General features: G+C 36.7%; 1 protein-coding gene across 4 annotated transcripts in view; it reads right to left on the minus strand.

Annotated features, from left to right (window-relative positions):
• Window positions 1-11,897, minus strand: part of COPZ2 (COPI coat complex subunit zeta 2) — a 36,956-nt gene that overhangs the window by 22,890 nt on the left and 2,169 nt on the right. Inside the window, exons 2-8 of one of the 4 annotated variants that reach the window (XR_005555478.1) lie at window positions 11,685-11,753; window positions 9,022-9,103; window positions 7,738-7,829; window positions 6,961-7,016; window positions 5,018-5,095; window positions 3,083-3,134; window positions 2,840-2,967 (exon numbers count right to left, since the gene is read on the minus strand). Coding sequence is in view for 2 of the 4 variants with exons in the window: in XM_039333084.1 (XP_039189018.1) it covers window positions 3,083-3,134; window positions 5,018-5,095; window positions 6,961-7,016; window positions 7,738-7,829; window positions 9,022-9,103; window positions 11,685-11,753 (429 nt within the window). In the remaining 2 variants the exon portion in view is untranslated. The remainder of the gene's footprint in view (window positions 1-2,839; window positions 2,968-3,082; window positions 3,135-5,017; window positions 5,096-6,960; window positions 7,017-7,737; window positions 7,830-9,021; window positions 9,104-11,684; window positions 11,754-11,897) is intronic. The other 3 variants (XR_005555479.1, XM_039333084.1, XM_039333085.1) reach the window with 3 other exon arrangements.

Genomic DNA, 11,897 nt, shown 5'->3' on the forward strand with positions numbered 1-11,897 from the left:
GAATAACTCAGGACATGGTTATCAAACATCAAAAACATCTGCTAGACTATCCCATCTCCTTTACATGGATGATCTGAAGCTGTATGGAAAAACGCCATCTGAAATAGAATCGCTGCTCAACACTGTCCGTATATATAGCCAAGATATTGTAATGGAGTTTGGCTTGGACAAATGTGCCACACTTACTATCAAACAAGGAAAAATAGTGAAAACTGAAGGAATCAAGATGCCCCACGAAAATAACATTAAGAGTCTGGATGAGGAAGAGTACTACAAATACTTGGGTATCCTTCAAGCTGACAACATCAAGCACACTGAAGTCAAGAAAAAGATTAGAGGTGAATACATCAAGAGAGTGAAGAAGATCTTAAAGTCCAAACTCAATGGAGGAAATACCATAAAGGCAATCAACACCTGGGCAATCCCAGTCATTAGGTACACAGCTGGAATAGTGGACTGGACTCAAGCAGAACTAAAAGCAATGGATAGGCAGACCAGAAAAATAATGACAATGAATCATGCCCTTCATCCACGCAGTGACATTGATAGACTTTATCTACCAAGGCAAATAGGTGGGCGTGGAATGCTACAAGTACATCAGATGGTTGAAGAAGAAAAAATGGCTTTGGAAGAATATCTGAAGAACAATGATGAAGATGCACTGAAATTAGTATATCAGGAAGGCTTACTAACTACTGGAGAGACCAAACTGGCCTACAAGAAAGACCAAATGAAGAACAAAATAGAGGCATGGGAAGACAAAGCACTACATGGCCAATACATTAAAAAAATAGCTGGGAAAGCAGATAATAATAAAACCTGGCAATGGCTAAGAGCAGGAAAATTGAAGAAAGAAACCGAAGGATTAATTCTGGCTGCACAAGACCAAGCTTTAAGGACAAATGCATACAAAGTCAAAATTGAGAAGACAGCAACAGACAGTAAGTGCCGCCTATGCAAAGAAGCTGAAGAAACAGTGGACCACTTGGTAAGCTGTTGCAAGAAGATTGCACAAACTGATTACAAGCAGCGGCATGACAAAGTAGCAACAATGGTGCATTGGAAGATCTGCAAAAAATATCATTTGCCTGTAAGCAAAAACTGGTGGGATCATAAAATAGAGAAAGTCATAGAAAATGATAAAATTAAACTGCTCTGGGACTTCAGAATTCAAACAGACAAGCACCTGCAACATAACACCCCAGACTTAACAATTGTCGATAAGAAAGACAAAAAAGTCTGGATAGTGGACGTGGCAGTGCCTGGAGATAGCAGAATAGAAGAGAAAGAACTGGAGAAGATAACAAAATACAAAGACCTACAAATAGAAATAGAAAGACTGTGGCAAAAGCAAGCAAGGGTAGTACCAATAGTCATAGGCTCCTTGGGCGCAATCCCAAAACAACTGGAGCACCACTTGAACACCATTGGCATTGACAAATTTGCTATTAGTCAATTGCAAAAGGCGGCCTTATTAGGAACTGCTTCCATCCTGCGACGATACCTGTAATACCATCAAACATCTACTTCTGCCTATCCCAGGTCCTGGGTAAGGACTCGATAGGTAGACAAAATGCCAAATCCAGTCTGAACATCTGGCTGACTGTGCGATGATTGATAATAATAATAATAATAATTATTATTATTATTATTATTATTATTATTATTATTATTATTCACCTAATCTGTACTTGATCCCAGAACAACTCTGAGGCTTGCTCTGGGATCTCCCCAAGATCAACATATTTTAAAAATATTTGCTAGACATGTTTCAAATTCTCTTAAATAACAAGAAAATGTTAGCAACCAGCAGTTTTTACAGAGTGGAATTACACCAGGGCGTATAAGTTGGAAACCTACTGTGGGTAGTTAGTTTACATCTAACACATTCCCAGTCAATCTTTATATTCAGAGCAGTATGAACACTTACACAACTCAGTTTAGCCAGCAAAAATGTAGGTTGATGGGTATTTATTATCAGCAAGCATCAGCAAGAATTAACTGGCAAAATGGGACAAAAAGCAGGCAAAAGCAAGGAGAGATATGAACAAAAGGAAGAGTGTACATGATCTATGAAATTAACTACAACAAAAAGCACCAAATTTTTTCAGAGCCACTGGAAACAATATGGGAAGTAATTAGCGTGGACAGACCAAGGGAAGCTGCTTTTGGCATTCCAATTTTAACCTTTTTATAGACAGTTTCTGCTTTGTCTGCAATTCTTATACCTCCTATGTTGCCCTTAGGTAATGTGGTTGGGATTAGTTCTTTTTTCTTAAAATTTAGGAACAGTTTGTGTGGCTTTTTAAGTTCTCTGCATGCTTGCTCTACAGTACATATTTAGTCTCTATGGATGACAGGGCTATTTGTGAGGAAAATAAATTCTCAAAGGAATGGGAGTCTGTTGATCAAATTAACATCAAATCAAAACTTAAAAGATTGTGGAGAATTTATTTTACTCATATACTAAGCTAGTTTTTAACCCTTATATATATACCATTGCGAAAAAGAGATAAAAGAGGGACAGCAGGTGATCCTTCCTCTATTTTGCATTTATACAGACAGTTAGGTGGACAGTGATGGTGCATTTAAAATCACACAGAGAAAAGATCCCATTTAATATGTATGGTAATGTGTGGAATGATCAAAAAGACCAACGCTTTTCTTTCAAAGCAATAATATTAATCACTTATAGTAACCAGCTGAGCAGTTATTTTATATTTTGGGCTTGGGAAGGGCTATATCTCTGAACAAACATAAATGAGATCCATGGTACATATTTCAGCCCAGCCATTCAACATGCCACACTTAACATGCTTAAAGGGAACTGATGTCTTACTTCTGCTTCCCATTTTGGGAGATGTTTCAATATTTGTACAATCTTTCCGATATAATTTCACTGTGATCCGAATTACTGGTGATATAATCAAAGAGAATGAAGCCATAAGCTGCAGGCTCCGGATTTGTCTGAGATGAAAAGAGTTTTATGAGTAAAGTAAGTTGGAATAAAAGCAAGGATGATGCAAGAATCACCAAAGAGTAAGAAATACAAAAGAAAATTAGAAAAGAGCAGTAGACTCACTCTAAAATTCAGCTTCTGGATGACTTGTTGGGCATCACTTTCCATGATCACACTAGAATTTTAAAAAAAGAAAGAAGTTAAATATCTTAGGAAAATTAAATATCTTAGGAAGAAGAATTTTCAGTCTTATTAATGATGCTAGAAAATCCTGGGAATTGTAGTAAGAGTTTCCAGACTACCTGACATGTTTATACTTTATTCATTAACAGTGATCATCTTGCATAGAAAGAGAAATTGTTCCACTGAAGCAACATTTTCTTCAAATGCAATATTTTGTGAAGGTTCTTAGTGTTAAAATGCCATAAGAACCAATTAGTCAATGTTGATGTCTGTTATGACATTTCCTGGGTAGGATATTTAAGATATTTATTTTGTGGTTTAAATTTTTATTATAAATTTTATTCTGTCTCTCTACCTCTTCTGCAGAAGTGTGAGCATAGTCACTGCCTTCCTGTATGAAATATTCCTTGGTATTTAGTTATTTTTATTTCTCCCTGTTTCTTTTCTGATTTCAGTTCAGCAGTCATGTCTCCTACTGAAGTGAATTTTCCTTTACTTATAAATCTCAGTCTCAGCAATTTATATCCCAGGGTAATCAGTTCTCATCCATAAGCTACATTCAGCCTTCAATCTAATTGCATGTAACTTCTTTTACATTCCATTTGAAATGTCCCCTTTTGCAGAAGCACCAACACAATTGAAATGGAAATATTGAAAAAGGTTTACCACATCTGCTTCTAGCCTGGTCTTGATCTTACTAGCTACAGCTCTGCCCATCACCAACATCTCCCATCCTACTATGGGCCTTCAGCCCTTGTCAGCATATACTGTAAATTCAAAATTTTGTGGCTGACAAAGAGTTAATGGAAGACTAGTATAACTTGAAAATATATATATATATGGGAAACACGGTATCAGAATGATCAACCCAACCGGGTGCCCCACCCCAGCGCACACACAAAAGGCTGTGAGCATGTGTGGGGGGGGTCAACCGTGTCTGGCAGCAGCTGCAGCCTGCCAGCCCCGATGCATTGCAGGTAAGTCCAAGTGAAGAGGCAGAGGCGGGGAGAGGCAGATACTCCAGTGCGGCTGCGGACAAGCCAAGAAACGGTGGGACAGAGTGGGCAGTGCTTCGGGATCGCTTGCCTCCTTTCCGCCTCTGTCTCCGCACTTGGACTTACTTGTGCTGCGTGGGCTGGGGCTGTTGCCGGACACCATTGACCCCGTGCTCTCGCCACCTCCTGTGTTGGCCACCCCCATCCCCCTGGGCGTATTTTGGGGGTAGGCCTTATATTAAGTACACCTTAAAAAATTAGGCTAGCGCTTATTTTCTGGGTAGGTCTTATTTTGGGGGAAACACGGTACTTTTACCTGGAATAAACACTGCTGAACTCAGAGAGATTTACTTCTGATTAAAGATCTAGATAATCACTCTATGTCTGTCTCAAGAAAGCAGGGGCAAGCATATTTCAGAAGTAAATAAAGACAAATGTCTTATTTTTACTATTCAACTGGCTTTCTTAATATGATATACATACTCCTTTGATTATCTCTCAAGTACTTTAAATCAGTATGATTTATTTATTTATTTATTTGATATGCTCTTATCTCATGGTTCGAGGTGATTCTGAGCAGTTTATGAATCATGGCAATTATTTTTATATTCTGATTAAAATTTGACAGTAATATGATTAGCTAGTTTTCCAAGACTTGCCAAATGTATTTTATAGTGGGAAGAGATTTTGAATAATATTGTATTTAAACTGTACAATACTGTGGACTATACATTGAGTACATTGTATAGTGTAGTATATTACACTTTAAATTCAAGACTCTATTTAAGAACACCGGATAGTGTTAGTATGAAATGTATTTTACTGTAGTTTTCCCTGTGATTCTTTGCATATAGTGTTTTCCCTTCCACAGAAATCTCACCCTCCATCAACAATTTCATCCACTAAAAGGAATACCCCATCCATGTTGTCTATCAGAATTCGCTTCTCCACATTCTTTCTAGATAAAAGAGAAAATGACACCAATATTAATTCCAGGATGCATTATCTACAGCTGCTTTCCATGATTTTTTGCCCTCTATATTCTTCAGGATTTGTAATGTTATGATCTCTGACAATGGTTTAAGAGTTAACGTTTTTCCCCCAAGAATCTCTAGGAATTATAATTTCATAAAGGCTGAAATTGAACAAAAGATCTTTAAAATAAAGAATTCTCAGCACCTTGTCAAATTACAATTTCCAGAATTCACTGGAAAAAACAGGATAAAAATCATGTGTTAGAATTATATAGATTGGTAATATAGATGCTTCACAAAGGAAAACAAGACTTAAAAAAAAACTATGAAAACAAGAAGATGTTTCTAGAAATGGGCACTTCTTTCCAAAGATAATATTGGTTATAAATCATTGTCTAATTCAGGAATTAAGTATGGGAATTACATAGCCTACATTTGCTTAGTTGGGGATATTTTTTAAAAAAACACCTACTTTCTATTTATTTGTTGCCAATGATCTGGACCAGGTGGTCTAAATTTTGAGAAATTGCAGTAGTAAATAGAGCTTTGATCCTAGTAAATGTCAGTTGGAGTATCTAGAGCAGTGGTTCTCAACCTTTTTAATGTCGCGGCCCCCAACCAGTTGTAAGTCGAGGACTACTCAATTGGTCGTAAGTCGAGGACTACTCAACTGGTGCAGCACCGTTTGCAGAATGGGACTTTTGGTGGGCTCAGCAGGGGAGAGACAGCCTGGACAATTCCTACTGGCTTTTGAAAGCCAATAGAATTAGACTCTATTCAAGAGAGTCTATTCTATTGGCTTTCAAAAGCCAATAGAATAAAAGGGAGTAGCACAGCTAAGGAAAAGGGGGAAAAAATGGCGGACTACGTTGTTTGGCGACCCCCGTGAAATGGTCGTTCGACCCCAAATGGGGTCCCGACCCACAGGTTGAGAACTACTGATCTAGAGGGTAGAGGTCAAAGACTGAATTCTATTCCCTGGATTTTGATATGGTATTTTGGATAGAATGCAACCTTTTTTTGCATTGCAATACCCAAGTGATACACTATTCAATCCCTTCTGAAATATGTATAGTACATCTCTCCATAATGAACTTTTGGCTTCCAGAAATAGCTTCCAAGAGAATTCAAAATAGCAAAGAGTGACTTTTTAAAAAGTCAAATTCACTTGTTAAAAGGCTTTGAAAACAAATATAAAGGTCTTCATTTAGTATCAACTTTATAGTTAAATCTCGAGAGGTGAGATATTTCAAAGTTGAGATATCAGTGCCAAAAATAGCAACCAACTCTCCAATTGCTACTTGTCTTATTGTACTTTTACTATAGTTCCTGAAGAAGAACCTCAGATATTGTTCTCCATGTAGACTTCTATGCAATGGGAGGCCAATAATGGAGAGCATAATTCAGAGGACATGTTTGCATACAAGGAATTCTTTTAGGGAAAACATTCAACACAGCCAAGTTTAGGTCAGAAATGATAATTTTCAATAAGCCACCCAGAACTGCTTAAGATGAATGGCTTTATAAATCTTTTAAACAAACAAACAAACAAACACACTAGCTTTTAAAATGCCAAAGAAACCCAGGGAAATTATAGACATTTCTTGGGAGATTTGCTTTTTTTAGAGCTTGCAACTTGGCTTACATGCATAGACTAACCACAGTCTTTCCTTCTAAAGACAATGTTTCTTGCCATGTTCCAGGTCACCCTAGACAGCAATGTGCAACTGGGATTATCCATATGTATTCATACACAATGAGTTCTGATAATTTCTGCTCTCCAGTGTATAATTTTGGAGCTTCATAAAGTGATCCTTAATCTGTAACAGAAGCATCAAAGGTAACTCACCGCAGCATATGACTGAGGGATTCAAAGAGACAGGAAAGAACTGACATCAGCATTAACTGGAAAAAATAGGATTCAGGAAAGAAACTCTTATCAATAACAGTCAATATCTGTTGTAAGCATATATTTCTGCCTAAATAGTGCTCTTCAGAAATCAATTGGAAGCAAAATCAAACTGTGGTTTCCACACGGCTCTTTTGCTTAGCACTATATTAGCTTTCTGAACAAAGATAATTTTGTGAAATGGAAATGGAATTTTTCTTCAAAAAAAATAAAAAAGAAGATATGACATTACAAAATACATGGGATACAGCCAAAGCATATTTTAAAGTCATAGCGATAACATACATGGCGGAAAAAAATAAAAAAGAGACAACAATGTCAGTTGTTAAGAGAAGAATTTAAAAAATTAGAACCTGAACTACAAATAAACCCACAAAAGAAAATTTTGAAAAGACAAATGGAAATAATAAAACATAAAATAAATTTAATAGAATCAGAAAAACTGGCACAGCAAATTAAAAGGGCAAAGCAACACTTTTTTAAAAAGTGTTTGCCCTTTTTTAAAAATGCAAATAAACCAGGAAGATGGTTAGCTTATAAACGTAAAAAACAGAAGGAGAAAAAAATGATAAACAATTTAGTAGATGAAAAAGGCTGTTTACAATTTAAAAATGAAGCAATAAAAACAAAATATAGAATATTATTTTGCCTACTCTTTCGCCACAGTTTTTGCTTATTTGCCTATGGTTTAAAAATTATTTTTAAAGGACACATTACCTCATTTTCATGGGAACTCCCCACTACATAAAAGAAAAGATCAATGCTGCTTTTATAGACTATAGTTAAGCCTTCTAAGAAAGCAATCTCACCTGTAGGAGAAAAAGAGAAAGAGAGAATTATATCAACATTGTGTTCAAAATATCCAAAAACTAAGAGGCTGATGGTTTGTCCTATCTTATTTTGATTATAACTATCTAACATCTGCATAATTCAAGAAAGGAAGCTTTCTATTGACCCTAGGCACTATTGATATGTTTTTTAAAAATAAAATCTTTCAAATTTGCAAATTTGAGTTACTGGCAACCAGACCTACGGTTAATTTGGTAGCAGTAGAATTGTGCCTGTTATGAAAATAATTCAGAATGCTGTGCTTTGGAAGTTGCCCAACCATGACTGCAGCTTCTTTCTGCTATTTGTTAATACAGTCCCTTTTTTTATAGCTTCCAATCCTGCGTGAAAAAAATGTCTGCTTTTAGAGTTGGGTTAACTTTAATAAAACAACTCCTTCAAGCAATTGCTTTTCTCATGTTTGCACAGAAGTCTGAAAAAAGATTAGCTGTTTCAGTAAATAGCAGAGACATGTTGTTCATGTTTGTAAAGCAGTGGTCCCCAACTTTCTGGCTTGGCGGCCCAGGGGATCCTGGAGGGGATGATTCCATATGAGTGGTAAGCATGTGCGTGAGCGCGAGTGCTCACCATTCATGCAAATGGAACTACGCACGCGCTCACCTACCACTTACACCATCTGGTTCTGAATGGGCAGTGGTCATGGCCTGGAGGTTGGGGACTCCTGCCCAATCCTGAGCTTAGGTGAAAAATATGTTTGCCCTCATGATCATAATCAAATGTTGCCCTTGAGGGCTTTTCCTCTAAGGTATATAAATATGCCCTGGGCATATAAGTTTATGAAAAAGGTCTTTAAATCCATTTCACCCACTGTTTGCCTCTTTGCTTCTGCTAGACAGGCTTAATGTACAACTCAGATTAACAAAACATAATTGCTACAATTGCATACATGCCATGGCCGCAAATGAACCATATTATGGTTTAACAGGAAAGTGTGGTTCATATTGTAGGCTAAGGGTTTCTCATAAACTCTGAATCATAAACTGCATTTTAGCGTAGTCAAGTGTGTTGAATAAATCTGCTCTATATGCTCTTTGTTACCCCTGGCTGCTTGAAATACATTTTGTGACACAGGAAGGAGACCAAAAGTGCTAAATCAAGGGTTTCTGTTCAGCAGGCCAGATAGTCCAGTTGCTGAGTTTTGAAATTACTCACTCTCTGTCTTATGGGTTTTGTTGAAGACATTTCTCTCAAAGCTCTTCTGTTCTTTCGTTGATGAAAATGTGTTGTCGTAATACTGTGGACAGCCAGAAGAGATTTAAAAGAGGGTTGAAACAACAGAGGGGATGGGAAATGATTTGTGAATTGCAGTTATCTTTATCCAAACCATCATACATCTTAAACAATTGGAGAGAACTTTGGCCCAACAAATGTTGTTGACTATAACTTCCATCATTCCTCACCATTGGCTGTGTTGGTTATGGAAAATGGGGTACCATATCCTTCCAAAAACATTCAGGCAAAAATAAAATTTAAAAATACAGAATTTCCCCATATATAATTACTCTTTCTTATGGCCTTTTTTTAATAATGCAAAATGTTTATCACCTATGTTCTTTTTTCCTAATGTTCTCTTATTTGTTCTTTTTCTGTCCTTGGCTTAAATCTTGTTTTAACTGCCATCTCATTCCTTTTCTAACTTCATCTCTGTGATTCACTCCAATGCTAAACTTAATTGTGGTATGTGTGTGTGTGTGTGTTAGAGAGAGAGAGAGAGAGAGAGAGAGAGAGAGAGAGAGAGAGAGGGAGGGAGGGAGGGGAGAGAGAGAGAGAGAGGGAGAGAGAGAGGGAGAGAGAGAGAGAGAGAGAGAGAGAGAGAGAGAGAGAGAGAGAGAGAGAGAGAGAGAGAGAGAGAGAGAGACTTACCGAATAAAGTGGCCAAATGTTTTGAAACTCTCCTTAATAGGGTCCTGATCTCTGTGACCTAAATTCTGGCCTGAAGAGCAACACTGCACACACATAGGCTCCAGGATGACACAACTCATGATCAATTAGGATTTCCATCCTGAGAGACAACATTCATAATGCTTGGAACAATCTATAGTTGTTAACAACTCCTAATTGACTTTGGCTGATTTTGTCAGTGTTGGTAGTGGTTAATACTTGATAGGAGTTCATCAGGAAATTAAGAACTACAAATAGTCCTCAAGTTACAAGTGCAACTGGAAGCAGAATTTTAACCCTAAATCAGGTCAGATCCAATTTTATGACAATTTTTACAGCGGGCAAGCAAATTATTATGAACATTAAGCTAATCTAGCTTCCCCAATAGACATTTTTTTTTGATAGAAAGTGGTGTAAAAAAATTCACAAATCATGGTCACAGTTCTGCAAGACGCTACAACCAACTGTAAATGCAAACTGGTTATCAAGTGCCCAAATTGTAATCGTGTTAAACAATGCTTTAAACAAATAAGTTGAGGACTATACTAGGAAGTAAAAAAAAAATCTGAGAGGAAGACATGAGCAAACTCTCTCCCTATTGGTACCAAGGAAAGTATATTGACCTGCCCATATACTCACCAACAGTTGTGTTTAATTTCAAGGAGTTCTTAACCTTTATTTTGATTGATGACTATCAAACTCCAGATGTAGCCAATAGCACCAATAACAGGCAACAACTGGCATAGACCATTATGGGTACTGAACAATGAGTAAGATCTATAATTTGACTTCTTATAAAACAATTGCCTACATAATAAATATAGCAATCAAATCTATCATGATTATTAAAAGTAAGGATCACTGATCAAATTGACTTATTTACTTGTACTTTCAATGGGAGTTAGTCAATAATTGCTTTAGATAATTATTTTATATTTTAATTATTTATATTTTATCCTTGATTGTAAAATCACTTTAGATGAAAGATAGTGGGTGATTGATATTAACAATAATAACAATTACAGTAATGATAATGGAGATTCCAGGCTTAAACTGTAATCTCTGTTGGAATACGTGAAATTGATTTCAAAGTAAAATCATTCATGTACATATTCTATAGGATGGCTAGAATTTAAGAACTTCAATATATCCGCAAACACCCTGGCAGCAACTCTGCCCCCTTGGTCTCCAAAACTATGTAGTAGAAAATGCAGAATAAAAGTGACCAATAGATTATTTTCATTTCAAAGAACTGCTTGGAGAGTTGGGCTTTTTATTGTAGGAAGTAGACAGCTGAGGCAGCTGGGTTGCTTAATGGAGCTTTATAAAAACAGCACTGAGGAGGAAATGAATTGAATGAGATATAAGTGATGAATTGGGAGTGAAAATGTTTTCCCTGTCAGAATATTACAGTGCGGAGACACTGACCAAAGCTGACATATACTGTAAGAGAAAAAGAATTTCCTCCTATAGTAAGAAACAATTGACAGAAATCATAGGATGTTTGGCTGCAAGCAACAAAAATTGTTTAGAAAGAGGATAATTCTCTTAGATAATTTCAGGGGGCCCCAAGATGACACTCAGATGCCTCAAATGTATTTTTTGTAAACACAATATTATATAGATATATCGAAATAGAAGGGGAAAATAATGAACTGTGCCACTTTGGTCTAGAGGTTATGACATCAGAAACCATCAGACTCTATGTGCTAATCTTGCCTTAGTTATGAAAGCTGGTGGGATGAAACTGGGTTATTCTCTGTCACTCCGTCAATCCTCACAGAGAATTGTTGTGAGAAAGTAGGAGAAGGAAGAAGTGGAAGCCAAAAAAAGGGAATCATATTCTCCACCTTCTTAACTCTCCTTGTCCTTAAGTTTATCAGACCTTCAATAAGTAAGCAAAATGTCAAACAAAATTGTTAGAAGTATCCTACCTTGGCCAAAAGTCGCTGTCCAAAGCTGTCCAAGATGAAAATTGCTTTAATGGTGTACAGAGATGGTTCCTGGGATCAACATTAATTGGTTTTATTTTATTACAAGATTCAGAATATTCAGACAACAAATAATTAAACAAATAAATTGGAAAGAGAAGCACTAATAAAGGAGAATGCTTGTATCTCAGGGTTGAAATAAGGGGTCCTTGGTGC

Source organism: Crotalus tigris, unplaced genomic scaffold (genome assembly GCF_016545835.1).
Source record: "Crotalus tigris isolate CLP2741 ecotype Arizona unplaced genomic scaffold, ASM1654583v1 scf7180000024472.5447098, whole genome shotgun sequence".
NCBI lineage: Eukaryota > Metazoa > Chordata > Lepidosauria > Squamata > Viperidae > Crotalus > Crotalus tigris.